The 14,230-nt window shown below is 36.9% G+C and overlaps 3 protein-coding genes across 5 annotated transcripts; 2 read left to right on the forward strand and 1 right to left on the reverse strand.

Moving 5' to 3' along the window:
• The first annotated feature begins 587 nt into the window (after positions 1-587).
• On the forward strand, positions 588-3,939 carry LOC114523987 (3-methyl-2-oxobutanoate dehydrogenase [lipoamide] kinase, mitochondrial-like). Of its 2 annotated transcripts, none has more exons than XM_028545071.1 (10): positions 588-791; positions 1,472-1,540; positions 1,626-1,736; positions 1,840-1,887; positions 1,966-2,085; positions 2,186-2,281; positions 2,370-2,443; positions 2,532-2,660; positions 2,752-2,853; positions 2,963-3,939. In XM_028545071.1, exons 1-10 carry the CDS (start codon positions 642-644, stop codon positions 3,267-3,269), a joined length of 1,206 nt encoding a protein of 401 aa, XP_028400872.1. In that variant the 5' UTR covers positions 588-641; the 3' UTR covers positions 3,270-3,939. The 2 variants fall into 2 exon arrangements, with proteins under 2 accessions (XP_028400872.1, XP_028400873.1); XM_028545072.1 differs by having other exon boundaries at positions 1,966-2,079.
• An 897-nt stretch (positions 3,940-4,836) lies between these two features.
• LOC114523988 (palmitoyltransferase ZDHHC5-like) lies at positions 4,837-9,003 on the reverse strand. The gene is made up of 8 exons (XM_028545073.1): positions 8,765-9,003; positions 8,566-8,687; positions 7,384-7,541; positions 6,949-7,121; positions 6,419-6,521; positions 5,992-6,083; positions 5,387-5,537; positions 4,837-5,202 (listed from the first exon to the last, which is right to left on the reverse strand). The coding sequence occupies exons 1-8, from the start codon at positions 8,869-8,871 to the stop codon at positions 5,023-5,025; spliced, it is 1,086 nt and encodes a 361-aa protein (XP_028400874.1). The 5' UTR covers positions 8,872-9,003; the 3' UTR covers positions 4,837-5,022.
• A 173-nt stretch (positions 9,004-9,176) lies between these two features.
• Positions 9,177-13,255, forward strand: LOC114523981 (F-box/WD repeat-containing protein 8-like). Of its 2 annotated transcripts, XM_028545058.1 has the most exons (6): positions 9,177-9,304; positions 10,076-10,221; positions 10,520-10,720; positions 11,504-11,703; positions 12,251-12,466; positions 12,588-13,255. In XM_028545058.1, exons 1-6 carry the CDS (start codon positions 9,291-9,293, stop codon positions 13,152-13,154), a joined length of 1,344 nt encoding a protein of 447 aa, XP_028400859.1. In that variant the 5' UTR covers positions 9,177-9,290; the 3' UTR covers positions 13,155-13,255. The 2 variants fall into 2 exon arrangements, with proteins under 2 accessions (XP_028400859.1, XP_028400858.1); XM_028545057.1 differs by having other exon boundaries at positions 9,187-10,221.
• The last annotated feature ends 975 nt before the right edge of the window (positions 13,256-14,230 follow it).

A 14,230-nucleotide genomic window follows, 5' to 3' on the forward strand; every position in this document is an offset into this window, starting at 1 on the left:
AAAATTTTTAAAAATACTTTTGATATAATATTTGGCTTGATATAATATTTGGTTGATATAATATTTGGTTGTACGAAGCTGGGTAGCGCTATCCACCGGACAGTGATTTTTTCAAACTTTCTAAAAATGTTTGAAAAGCCAAAAAATTTTAGCTTTGGGAGCAACAATTATTAAGGAGGATCCTCACTTTTGGAATACTAAGATCAAATCAAACAACGGGCGATTTTGAAGCGATTGAAAAATCCACTATCCGGTGGATAGCGCTATCCAGCTTTCATACAACCGGCCCCAGGCCTATACCATGGTTGTGGATTTTGAATATTATCAACATAGCATCTCTGTTTAAAACAAAGGAATCAAAGGCCAAAAACAATGTTTTGGCTTTTTTATTCAGTAACTTTAAGAACTTTAATCTATAAGCTAAGCGCCTTTCGAACAACCCTGAGAACGACGCTAGGTGGAATACTCCCGGAGAAAGAACGCCAGGAATATCACCCCTTGGGAAACTTTCCCCGATGATATCATCGACTTCCGGTGCGGATGATTCATCGTTCGATTGCGACATACATCTGAAACAAAAACAATAATCACACCACCACCAGCACCACGATCATCATGGCGAATGAAAGGGCGCAAAATAAATGAAGAGTTTACCACGCTTGGCTCGTCTTGCCGGCGATCCACGGCGCAGAGGCATCTCTTCTGCCGTTAAACTCCATTCGGAGCGCAGATACAAAAACCAGGAATGGTCGTACGTGAATCAGGCGGCGATCGAAAACTGTGCTGCCAAGGTAAGGCATAATTTTTGACAATCGACGCTGATTTCAAAACGCGTCCGCGCTGCAAGTGCAAGCCATTCAAACTTTTATACTCCAAATGTTCATTTCGATACAATCCTACTTCAGTGGACAATTTTTTACTGAGAGATCACATCTTTTGCTAGTGTTTTGTTAGACATATATTATATCTGCATTTCGTCTCTTCGTAAATTTATACATGGAAATACCCATAGCGAAGCGTTGTGCAAATATATAGTTTAATATTCCTAGCTAATTTGATATATTATTAAAGCCACGCTTTTCAGCTAAAAATTTACTCTGCAAACATCCTCTTTTGTTCAAATTAGATGGCAATCTTCCTCCGTGCATGAATGATGACAGTTATGAATTCCAATTATAAACAGATATATTTCAACGTATTTCAATATCAGGAAACGACCGAAACGTACGACTAAGAAACTTTTTTTTTCAATGCCCTCGAAGGTCAAGTTCTGAGAACCACATATTGGCTTAGAAATGATTATCCATTGATCTTTGTGCAGATTCGGCTGTCTATACAAAATACCTGAACTTCTAGTAATTATATATTTTTGGCGCAGGGACTTTCTGAGAACAAGTCATTGGTAATAATTTCATGTCTAGAATCCACAAATATAATCCTTCATTTTAATGCTTTAGTATTTATTTTGCAGCCATCTATCAAGATGACACCATATCAAATGCTACATGCTGGAAAATTTGGAGATGGTGCACATTTGATTGTAAGTGCTATATTGACTTATCAAAACATTTAAAAAATTTTTTTTTTGGTTTTCAGATCTTTATTCATACATTCTTTGTTTGTAGAGAAATGTGCAGTTTCTTCAAAACGAGCTTGTCATACGGGTTGCTAGACGCTTGGTTGCTTTTCATTCACTTCCTTACATTGTTGCAGTAAATCCAGACATCTCTGAAACTGTAAGTAGTGATTTTATTGCAAAAACACTCTCCAGTTATATTAGGCAAATTATTCCCATGTTTTAAGATGCACTAATAGTTTCTCTGTGTTCTTCTGTTTTAGTATGAATTATACATCCGTGCATTCAACCTTCTTTATTCAATACCCAAGGTAAAAATAAGAATTTTCCAAGCTATACTGATGTTGTTTAAGTTTCCGTAGTACTTAATAAAATGTGCCTGAGTTCAGATAAAAGATTTACAAGCCGAAAAAAAGTACAGCAAAACTGTGAGATCATTACTGGATGATCATGGCCATGTTGTCACATCCCTGGCTCGTGGTTTTAAAGGCTGCAAACATCAAGTACGTGTAAGTTGAACATAACATAGAGAATCCCGGCTTTATGTCCCTACAGTAAATATATAAACTTACTCTGTATATTTGGTTTCTGATCTTTAAATGGAAACAGTATGGCACAATTCATTCCTTCCTGGACAAAACATTGAAATCACGTCTCGGCATGAGACTATTGGCTGAACATCATATTGCCCTTCGAGAGGAAAAGGTAACCGATTTTTGCAATGTGAGATGTATTAACCATTGAATATTTAATGATAGGAACAACAAAAAAATATCAATCTTTATTTGTTTAGAGCAATTTTGTTGGGTGTATTGCAACTAATTTGCATTTGAAGACTATGATTGAAAGATGTGCGGATTTTGTCAAGTATGTAAATTCGTAAGGTCAGCCTCTGCTCAACCAGCCACATTCATCAATGCAAATAGCTAATATTCTGTATTGACTGTGATTACAGGCAGGTGTGTGAACATCACTATGGTGTCAGCCCAAACATAGTCGTCAATGGCCACACAGATACATCCTTTTCATATTTCCCCTCACCTCTGGAATATATTTTGCTGGAACTCTTGAAAAATGCAATGAGGTAAAAAGATCTAGTCCATATTAAATTTGCCATTCGGATCAAGCACATGAAATGTTTCCCGGCTCATACTTCAGATATTTTTTAACTTTAGATCGACTGTTGAGTTTCATGGTGACAAATACACCTTTCAATCGTCCTCCTTGCCAAGGGTAGAAATTACTATTTGCTGCAACGAAACAGATTTCACAATAAGGTTAGTTGTCAACCAAATAAATGAAATCCCTACATCAAGGCCTTTACCATTGTAAGATCTGAAAGTTGTGTTTACTTCCCCTTAAACTGTTTTCCCCATTTTTTTCCAGGATTTCAGATCGAGGTGGTGGAATTTCAGATGAAATGATGGAACAGATATTCCACTATTCCTTCACTACGTTCAAAAAAGATGCAGCTGGTAGTAGCACAAACGTCCTCTCCGACTATAACCATAATGCAAATCTATCAGGAACCATTGGCAGTATGGCTGGCTTTGGTTTTGGTCTGCCAACCTCACGAGCCTATGCAGAATTTCTTGGAGGAGCTGTGAACCTACAGACACTCCATGGTTATGGAACTGATGTTTATATTAAACTAAAGCGAATCGATGGGGATCAGGATAGCTTTCGTTTGTAAAAAATTGGGGGTAGAATGATATCTTTAGACTTTGCACTCAGGCCAAAATCTGAGTGGGAATATTTTGAAATTGATGTTTCAAAGTAAAACTAAAATTTAGATGTTTTCTTCGATCTCATAACTATAAGATAGAATGACATAGTCATATCTCAATTGTATCATATTGTGTTTTTACAAGGGAAAAGTTAAGCTTACCCTACTGTGACATTGCAGTGCATTGAACTGGTAAGACAAGTTTTCATGTGCTAAATGCTCAAAAAATAATGGATTACTATTATCCCTGCTAAAATATGGTACATGAGAAGTGAACCTTTAAACTAAATCTTCAGAAATATCAATGACCTCATATCAAACACTGGTATGCAACCATTACCTACTAAAAATGAAGTCAAACTGAATGAAAATCTAGAGACCCAAAACAGAGGTAAAACTTTGCTTATCAAAAGAAAACTTTAGAAACAAAGTGACACTAACTGAAGCTTAACCATGGAAATACATAGTTACCCTTCTTGGAAAGTTGTTATTCCTTCATTCTTTTCAATTGTTTCTCTGGGTACTTTAACAATTCTGGTTTGTTTTTGAGTAATATTATAGTTCTATAGATCCAGTGTATTTTCAGCTCCGTGGGTCTCATACGAAAGCGGTAAAATACGGTGGTAAATAATGTAGCCTAGATTTCTATAATAATTTGTATATTGATAAGATTATTGTTACATTATCATTATGTGCCAAGTTCTACAAATTAAAATAAATGCAATTTTAACACTACAAACATGCTTCGACACACACAATGTTTATGTGCCACACAAACAAGACACTGACCAGACCTTGAATTTTTATAGCTTTTTTGCCGCTTATAGTAAACTTTTTCATAATGTTAAAAGCGGAGAACCTGATGTTACACGAAGTTTGATTGGCTGCCCAAAGCTAACGAGCCAATCAAACTTCGTGTTGCATCAGGCTTTTCGCGTTAAACTACAGGAACTTGAGTGTTTGACTAAGGCGCACAACACAAGTTATTTTCAAGCAGAAGTTCTTGTAATTGAAGGTAAATTAGCGAACCGCCCAGGCTAGTCTGTGGTATAAACCTTCCCAAAAAAGTCTGCTCTGTGGCGTAGTTTCCGGACAAAGCATGCATGCTTCTGATTGGTCAATGGGCCCAGTTGACCAATCAGGTACGTGGTTTCTCCGAAATACGTCATAGAGCAGACTTTCAGAACAAAGTCTCGAATCTCGATTTCGTGTTAACTATTATTGTAAAATGTGAGTCACTCACATGAACGCGTAAATAGAATAATTTCGAAAGGCTCACGCAAATTGATTAAAACCTATTATGAACACTGATCTGTGATTATGAATGCATCATCCGTGAACTTGACGGTAACAGAAATTTGAGAAATATTTGAGCAAATGTAGATCAACTTTAAGCGATAAATTCATGGAGCATTTCATCAACATGCAAAATCCTCCTGGTAATGACAGTAATGGCAATTTACCGCAAGTCTAGAGAACGGCATTCATAGATGAAAATCCCGAATGGAGAATGTATAACTTCAAAATTCCGCGATTCACTAAATGCAACAAAAAAACTAACAACAGTTACATTATTTGGCTACCCATTCTAGTTTTCTGGTCAATGATATAAATGTTATTTTTGGAGTACTTCGGAGAGGCACAGCCCCCCGTATTGTTCATCCTTTCTCCGCAAATCACCCCCCCCCCGGTCCCGCAGGCTGCCGTCAACTGTATTACGTCATACCTCCGCCTCGCGATAAACCTTCATTTGCCCGGGCTGTTTATCAGGGGTGTAGAACACGGGTGTGGGGCCTCGGGCGTTGGGACTTCGTGGGGAACGCAGCGAACTGGGCTCCGGTTGATTTTCCGGAATTTCAAGGTTCGTTCTTTGCAACGGTTGGGGTGAAATTCCGTCCGTCTGTGAAACACAATATAAAAAAACACAATTTAAAAAAATAACCTCTAAGTAGATGTGCGAGAGCCTATCATTTACACCTGCAATTTTTGCCAAGAATTTTCAGTGAAATTTTCTTCTTTGCAAGTGCAAGAAGGCATTGAAAGTTTAAGATATGCGAAGACGGTAGAAGAAGTCAGGTATATACCTTAGTAGAGTTCGTCCCATTGGAATTTCGCGTGTTTGTAAAGGACATCTGATGATTCGGCATCGTTTCCATTTCAAACCTCACGTCGTGAGGTGAAGCTTCTCCGTTTACAACTGATCTTCCTTCATCCAGTTTTTCACAATGCAAGTGTCTGCAATTAAACAATAGAACGACGCATTTTATTATGGGTGTTTGAGGCGGGCATTGATCTAAACATAAACTGGATAACGTGTAATCTCTTGTGTCGCCGTTGAAAACAGAGTTGCTTATGTTGTCATTATATAGTTGAGGTTCTGTTTGTCAGTTGTTGTAATTGTTCTTACGAGTGTTTGTCTAATCATGTTCAGACTTTTAATAGTGGATTTTGTAGAATACTCAATAAAACTGTAAACCAGGTTGAAAAACAAGAGTATTAGAGTAGGAAGCCAGATTGGCAAAAAGAGTTGAGACTTCCTCCGGATAGGAAGATTTCAAGTTTTGAAAACCTTCCTCAAAATGACGTCACGTCAAACATGAATCATGCAACCAGCATAATGTAATATCGGGGTTTTTGGTACAAGCATGTGATGAATTAGAGTGTTTTTGCAACTCTGAAAGAAACTTACCGAGGTTGTATAGGAGAGCAAAATACATTTTCCCAATTTGCAAAGCAACCTCTATTGAATGGATTGACACCTTTTCGAACTTTTCCAGTGACCTGAAAATCACGATAAGTCATGCAAAAACATTTCAATACAAGTCTTCAGATAAAACTGTGGTAACATGACTGTGGGTATGACTCTAGGTTAATTAATAGTATAGCTCTTCACGTAATAGTTCAGTTGGATCAAAAAGCATTTACAAAGCATTCAAATTATGTGACTCTATCAGCAAAGGAGGTCGGTAAGACGGGTAACATCATATGATTCACTTGATGGTAATTCAGAGTAGCACCATCAGATTATGTGGTAATAAATATTTAAAAATATTCTAGCTGCACATGATAATTTGTATTAGATGCACAGATTTAAAGATTTTTTGACCATTACTTACCTGTTCATTTGTTGTTCTGCCACAGGAAATTAACCCAATATGAAAGAAAGTAAGGCCAAAGACTGGAAAGGCCACTAGACCACATATAACCATTATTATAAGACTGAGACTAAGTTAAGGAATAGGTAACGAGTATACACTACCAATCACGTACTATCAATATAAACAATCATTCTTTCCAATGTGATTTTAAACCTAAATTTTCGTGGTTCAAAAGCCGGTTGTATCAAGCCTGTAAGCAAGTCTATCATTTTATTCAAGAAGCAAACTAAATGTTTTTAACTTAATACAAATTAAGATACTGTTTACAACTACATATTCAGTGCATAAGTTGACTCATTCAAGAGAGATATGTAAGAGTGTTATTTAATTTTGACTTATCCACTGTTTAAGTTGAACAGGCTTGATACAACCGGGCCCAGATGAACAATTTTAAGAGGCAAATGAGAAAACTTCTATTCAAATTCTTTTCACAACATAGATAATTCCAAATCCCAGAATGTGACCTATGTCTTCATATTTAAGGATACGATGCAATAACATTATTATCCTTAAAATCACCATCTAATTTAAGGGTTGCCACCAAGCAAAAGGTGAACACAGAGATGAGCTGTATGGTGAGGGATGATAAGAACAGGAAGAAATATCGATAGTTCCTCTTGCCAACACAGTTGTCCACCCAGGGGCAATGGTGATCAAACACCTAAAATATACAGACCATTTAAACAAATTTGTGTTGGAAATTTTAATTGTCCCCTTCCCTGCTGTAGTCATGGACTAAGTTTCCACCCTACAGGGATATATCTCAAAATTGCATGCGTATGCTAGCAATGATTGAAACTAGACTACAAAAAATTCAGATTTTGTTCGATTTCCACTCGAAAGTAAGACCCATTAAGGATGAAGTGTCACTAAAGTTTGTTCTATTGTTAAAGTATTTTGTTTACTATGACTATTATACATACCTCAATGCATCTATTGCAAAGGCTACAATGTGAACATCTCGGTGGTCGATAAAACTTGCAAGTTTCACACCATTTCATTTTAATCTGGATCCCATTGATCTCAACACTTTTGAACAACGGTGATTTGAAATCATCCTCCGGAATGGCTTTCAAGGCAACTTAAATTTATAGCAAAACATTTTTAGCGAGGAAAATTCATCTGCCATTTTAATTGGGTTTTGATCATTCAAACTAAGTCTTCCTTTATACATTGTGGCATTTATACAGCTGAGTTGTGTAAAGGGCTGTTGTCAGAGTAAAGATTTGCTGTTTTTACTCTAAATGATAAATTCCCTGCCAAGATTGGAAATGGGGAAATTCATGTTAAGCTATATAGAAGAAGGTCGGAAGATTGCAGCCATATTTATGTTAGAATGTTCCAAAGTGTCTTGGGTATAACTAAATTTGTGCCAAAATTCATACTTTTATCCACTGTAAGAGGATTACTTTGATCTATTGCTGTATATAAATGAATTGTCAAATTTTTGGGGGGGAATCTCATATCAGCTATACATAGAGTGACAACTGGTGAGGTGTTTTAACTTTCCCATTTCATTTAAATCTAAATTTTATCAGCTGAGGTTGAAATGAAAGGTTAAAAGAGATGATAGCTTTGTTGCGTTTTAATCAAACATGTCTGAATTCGTGACAGTACAATACGATGTTCAACTTCCTGTTTATATATTATAAAGAAATTCGAAACCTTGGCTGTCCAAAATATATTTTCAAAATAACCTTAGAAGTGAACAATCCCTGGCCTGTTTCAATTTGTCAAATAGATTACTTTATATTTCATTTAACACGTACGTGTAAAAATTCAAAGTGAATGAAACTACTAGAATTAACTCAGGTTCTTCGAATCTTTGTCTTTTAAAACTTCTTCAAAATTTTATTGAAAACTTAATTGCTTTTCCACCGAGACTCCGTTTATAACTTTGAAACAAAGCTAAGCATATTTACAGATAACATCACTTTACGTTAGTTTTTTAATGTGTTCAAATATTTAAGGACTGCCCGATGCTGATTTGAAGTCAATAAATATCATTTAATATAAATACACAATTTCATGCTGTTTACACATACTCGGTCTTAATTTTGAGGTTTTAAACAAGTCATTTTAACCAAACCCTGCTGGCCACTTACCTCTGGGAATCTTGCCAGGATCTTGAATCGTAGCTTGGAAAAAGTTACTGATGATAACCAAGGTTAAAATTGCTTCGTACACAGCTATCAAAGGCGAAACCGTCGTGACGAGGTATCGACATCTAAAATCAACAAAAAATACAACATTGTTTCGAGGGATTTTGAAATATTTCAGACCTCGAAGTAACTAGATACGTACGGGAATACGAAGAAGATGGTGGTTGTGGCGATCAGGAGGAATAAAGCTAAGAAAACAGGCACTCTTTTTGAACTACATAATTTTCGTCTTTCTCTATGATCGCTCATTTTCCTTTTAAATTTGTGAGATTGTTCCCGGCGCCAAATTTTACCCGCTAAAATACTGTTGTTCGCCGATTCCGCGAAATGTTCCCGCACTTTTGACAGTTGCTCAAATTCCTCTGAAGTTCACTCTTTATCCTTAAAAACAGGAGTTAAACGAATTTTAATAAAATAAAAATGGAATTAGGGAATTATTTTTCCTAGGAAAAATAGAAAAAAGTGAAAGGAAGTTCAAAGTTTCGAAGTTCTCTCAAACAAAATATTTTGATTCTAAATATAGAAGATTACAATTCTCAATTTCTTTCATTATTTTCTTTGCAAATTACACTTCTTTGTTCTAATATTGCACCTTTGAAAAGCTCATAATATAATCCTGCAATATTTCTCACGATATTACTGATGGATTAACTACGCTTTGCACACGAATGGACTTTCATAGGTATCGTTTTAAATATAATCTGTTCAATTTGAGATGAGCTACATGTGTTGTCATCGTGGAAGGTTAAGTTTTCGCTTTTCACATCCAATATATATTTCCCTTGCTGGGTTTAATCACTTTTGATACGTAATGGACAGGTTAGAAAGTATATTGGGGACGCGTTTTTAAAATGGGAGACAATGAACTTGCCTCGTTTAGGGAAAAATGGAAACATGAAATTAAAACAAAACAGCACCTTGCTGAAAATTGTAAAATAACCCAAGTGGCTAAAATTGACCCAGTATCTAGCGCAAATGAACCCAAAGGCGGAAACCCACGCGTAAAAAATATATTAAACACTGCAGAACAGGAAGACACAAGTACATTATATGGTTGTAATTTCTCATCAGATTCCAAAGGGCCAGTTTGTTCTGAGAATTTCAAAAGTGTTTCTAAGAAATCTAAGCTAGAGCAGAAACAACCAATAGCGTTGCTTACACTTGAAACTCTCACTTACAATCGAACAGAAGGTGCAGAAATTAGTGCTAAAACTGAGCAAACACATAATCCAAAATTACCTTGCCAAGCAAACGAGGATTTACTGTCTTTGTTGATCAGAGATATTGATGAAACAACATCGATTCCTTTTTTTGACATCAGTCTCCCAAAGGAGGTCTGCATAAAGATCTTCAGCCATTTAGATGTGGTTGACTTGTGCATGTGCTCATGCGTTAGTAAGGCTTGGTCGTTCATTGCCAACGATGAGTTACTATGGTATAACCTATATGAAAGGTTAGGTTTCACCAGACATGGTGGTGATGTAAGGGAAAAAGTTGGCTGGAAAGGTATTGTGAAGGATCAAATGTTAAAGCAACGTTTGGTGGCCCAAAACTGGAAAGAGCGGATCTGTCAGATTCAGACCTTTGAATATGAAAAAGGTGCTTTTTTTAAGTTTTATTGGTTATTCCATGGTCACAACATCTGAAATTGGTTAATTTGCATGCAAGTTAAAATGGTCTAAACAACCACCTCTCTAATTTTTCTCACTTCACTTAAATGGTCACCTCTCTAATATGATCAACTCTCTATATAATATGATCACCTCTCAAATAACAATACCCTCCCTAATATTACCACCCCTCTAACTTAGACACCTTTGCTATACAATCACCCCTCTAATATGATCAAATCTTAAGAGAAATGAATTTTTACCTTGAACTAAACCCTCTTCTTTAGGTGGGGTTTTAACAGCATGTCAGTTATGCGATGATGTCTTGATAGCAGGTTATGCCAATGGTAAAACATGCTTGTGGAATGTTGAAACCAATCGACAACATTCTCTTGAGTCATCAGCAGAAGTTCATCAGGACCCAAGCAAAGCTAGCGTTGAATGTGTTGCAGGACTTGGCAGTGTTTGTGCCACAGCCTTTACTTGTGGTGGGTTGTCTCCATGTTGTTTCCTGTTTCTCTTAACTGAGTAAAAGTTTCAATGCCATATAGTTACCAAACCTTCAGAATCGTCAACTAAAATCTAATTTGCTGTTGGAATGATGTCCTAAAGAGGTTTCTAGTTGTTGGTGGGAAAATTTTTTTCCCAAATACTAATTTATGATCAATGCATGGCCTCCCATTCTTTTTTAAATTTGCAAGTGAATAATAAGGGTAGGACTATGGAAAAACAAATACTGTATAATATTGAAATTGTATTTCACAACTCACTTGCAGGACATAGCCAAATATATATTTACTTTATAGCCTACAGTGTTTGAAAACCAAAAGACCTGTCTTAGTTCAGAGAGCATGTCACATTGACACATTGACACATTGACATTGATATATTGAGATTTTCTTATATGTTGTGTATTTTGGCGGGAAAACGTTTTTGGCGGGAAAGCTTTTTTTGGGGGAAAAGTTATGTTAGGTTTATTCTTTAGATGATGTAGTGGACTAAGTTTTGAACATTATTTGGTACAAAACACCAAGCAAGTTTTTTCAAAATATAACGCGGCTATCAACACTGTCATAGCAAAATGTTAACGCCATTATCACTATAAAATTAATCAAAAGTTGCTTTGGTTCAAGATTTAGTTTTATTCTTGGCGTATCCCTGCTATGGTAAACATACTTTTAGGTGCTTTTCAGGTTTGCAAAACATTTTTAATGTTGAAAATTTTACTGTTGCATGATGATATAACTGAGAAATTCTTCCGATGCATACAGGTATTGTAAATATTTGGCATACCGACATCAGCGTTGATCCAATTTACCAATATCACATCGGTACAGCGGCCAATCACATTGCTTTAACGTCCAGAACCAGTCCATTACTTCTGAGCGTCACAGGAACCGACATTCGTGTCGATCAAGTCAACGACGATGGACAATGGCAGTTCTTGCATAGCCACACTTTTGAAGATAAGGTGAAATAATTTTTGTCCATCTAGTACGGATTTCTGAGGTCGTTTCCAGTGCTCTCTGTCACCCGTTTAACTATTAGCAAATTATGAATGGACTGCTGGTATCACTGTAACAAAAAGAGCTGATTTTGATTGGATATGTAGAGAAAAACAGTGTAAATAAAGTTAGTTTAGTTTAGGTTTCGTCGTGTAGTGACACTGGATCAATAAGAGATGATCCTTACTGAACCTCTAGGAAGAACAGTTTAGAACTGATAGAGCTATCCAGTGTGAATAAAGTTTAGTTAGGTTAGGTTTCCTCCTGTAGTAATGCTGGATCAATAAGATATTATCCTTACTGGACTTCTAGGACGAACAGTTTAAAACCAGTGTTTAGAACTGATAGAGCTATTCAGTATAAATAAAGTTAGTTTAGGTTAGGTTTCCTCCTGTAGTAACGCTGGATCAATAAGATATTATCCTTACTGGACTTCTAGGAAGAACAATCCAAAAATGATAAACCTATCTGGGATAAGTAGAATTAAGGAATGATGCAATTATTTTCATTTAGGTAAATTTCATAAAAAGCTTACAGGACGAAAACAAAACACTCTTCGCACTTGCCCTAAAAGAAGATGTATTCATTTACGAAGCGAAGCTGAATGTCACGAGGGAACTCGATAAACTTGCTGGAACGAAGGTTACATCAATGGATTGTAACAGGGACCTTATCGCTATTGGCTGGGCACCATTTGGATTTGGCATTGGCAATGAATTTACGGCTAAGGTAGGGTATGGTTCAAGCGGAATCGGGATACTACTTGTGCTGGTTATATAAGATTTCAGCAAGGCAATTTGCATTTTATGACCATTGTCTTACCACAGCCTTTTCTGTCTTTTTATCCCAGGTGCGTCTCTACGACATCGCGACCCTCCGAAGTTTGTGTTCTTTTATCGGCCACCACGCCGACATCACGTGCTTGAACCTTAGCTTTCTGGGAGGCCTGGTGACTGGTAGCAAGGACAATCGTGTACGTGTGTACGATTTAAGGGTCGAACATCCCCAAATGATCCTGCGAGGTCATTCGTCTTTAGTGACCACGGTGCAAATGGACTCTTGGAAAGTGGTCAGCGGTGCTTACGATGGTACCCTCAAAGTATGGGACCTGCGAATGGGTGGGGTCCTATGGGAAACGCGGGCGTCCCACCCTGTGAGACTTGGCCGTTTTAACGCGGAACGATTAATCACGGCAAACATACCCGTGGACAAGATGCCACGGATGAACATGTGGTATGCTGACGATCTCATCCAGCATCGGAGGCACAGGGGTACCGTACAGGTGTATGATTTTGGAGTCGAGGCCGGTGCTGTTGTTCCTGAAGAAATGAGATCGAATTATGATGACATTTCCGGTTATAATTATAATATAAACCTTGTAGCTCCTTATGACACGCTCGCGAGTGAAATAAATTAAATATCAGATGATCAGTTTTGTCCGCAACGATTGACGTTTGTTTATGCTTCGTCATCCTTGGGAAATTGCCCGAGGATACGCCATTTTGAATCGTATAAATAAACCAGTGTACGTAAACTAACTGCCTAAAATAGCCTTAAAACGTCTCGACGTTTCGACGTAAGGGCCTTCGTGAGATGAGATAGAAAGGGAGGAAGGAAAGAATGGGGAAGAACATGTTTTGTATGAGGGGTAAACAAGCAAAAGGAAAAAAGGTAGACACTGAAAACAAATTAGAATACTATTCTGCTGTCTGTTCGCGGGCCAAGAACAACCAGCAATTAGGGAGGCCTAATCTGGCAATGGAACAGCTCAGGGAGAATAGCTCAATATTTTTTCTACTCCAGGCGAAAAAAACCGCATTTAATAGGACGTATTCACTATCATTTTGTATTCCTTATTCCTTCTATTTCATTCATACGTCTTAATTTATCACGGTTGGCGCTATTTTGGTTTACACTGCAAAGACTACACCTGCTTTTCTGAATTTCGAATTTGAATCCAAAAATTGAAGGGATCAGTTTAATTAAAAAACAATGATTAGTCGGAGATGTTTCAAGTATGTAATTATGATAGAAGAGAGTTTATCGGCAAATCTTTTATGGCCATCACAACTAAATGAAACATTTATAATTAGAAGTTGTTGCATTTTTCCAATCACGTTTTTTTCTGGCGCGGTCAGCTTTGAACTCGGACAGATTTAGATTCTTAAATAACCCCGGCCTTCTTTCGAAGAAATTGATAAAAATATAAAATGTAGATAACGTGCATGAAAACAAATCACTTGACCTAAACTAATTTTCAGTGTGCCACGTCATTCGAGGAAGATTGGAAAGTTCAGTTGTATAAGTTTGGTTGTATAAAACTCTTTAACTACATTTTGCATATTCTAGAGGTTGAAAGGGTCTTATTTAGGGTAAGAATTAAGCGTAGGTTCGATTCCTGCCGGAGGACCGTTAGCTGACTCATTTTTCAATCAACTGTTTCTGGCTTCAATTTGAAGTGTGTATAATTCCACTTGAAAATTAAGACCCTTT

The sequence above is a fragment of the Dendronephthya gigantea genome, unplaced genomic scaffold, assembly GCF_004324835.1.
Source record: "Dendronephthya gigantea isolate DGI-Jeju-01 unplaced genomic scaffold, DenGig_1.0 000029F, whole genome shotgun sequence".
Lineage (NCBI taxonomy): Eukaryota > Metazoa > Cnidaria > Anthozoa > Malacalcyonacea > Nephtheidae > Dendronephthya > Dendronephthya gigantea.

What these genes read in the sequence shown, in the direction of transcription:
- LOC114523987 (XM_028545071.1), top strand. Translation starts at nt 642, where the DNA reads ATGAAGAGTTTACCACGCTTGGCTCGTCTTGCCGGCGATCCACGGCGC. An exon ending in GAGATGGTGCACATTTGATT is followed by an intron (nt 1,541 to 1,625) that starts GTAAGTGCTATA and finishes CTTTGTTTGTAG; the next exon opens with AGAAATGTGCAGTTTCTTCA. An exon ending in AGATGTGCGGATTTTGTCAA is followed by an intron (nt 2,444 to 2,531) that starts GTATGTAAATTC and finishes CTGTGATTACAG; the next exon opens with GCAGGTGTGTGAACATCACT.
- LOC114523988 (XM_028545073.1), bottom strand. Translation starts at nt 8,871, where the DNA reads ATGAGCGATCATAGAGAAAGACGAAAATTATGTAGTTCAAAAAGAGTG. An exon ending in TCCTGGCAAGATTCCCAGAG is followed by an intron (nt 7,542 to 8,565) that starts GTAAGTGGCCAG and finishes TATAAATTTAAG; the next exon opens with TTGCCTTGAAAGCCATTCCG. An exon ending in GATAATAATGTTATTGCATC is followed by an intron (nt 6,522 to 6,948) that starts GTATCCTTAAAT and finishes ACTTAGTCTCAG; the next exon opens with TCTTATAATAATGGTTATAT.
- LOC114523981 (XM_028545057.1), top strand. Translation starts at nt 9,474, where the DNA reads ATGGGAGACAATGAACTTGCCTCGTTTAGGGAAAAATGGAAACATGAA. An exon ending in TGCCACAGCCTTTACTTGTG is followed by an intron (nt 10,721 to 11,503) that starts GTGGGTTGTCTC and finishes CGATGCATACAG; the next exon opens with GTATTGTAAATATTTGGCAT. An exon ending in GCAATGAATTTACGGCTAAG is followed by an intron (nt 12,467 to 12,587) that starts GTAGGGTATGGT and finishes TTTTTATCCCAG; the next exon opens with GTGCGTCTCTACGACATCGC.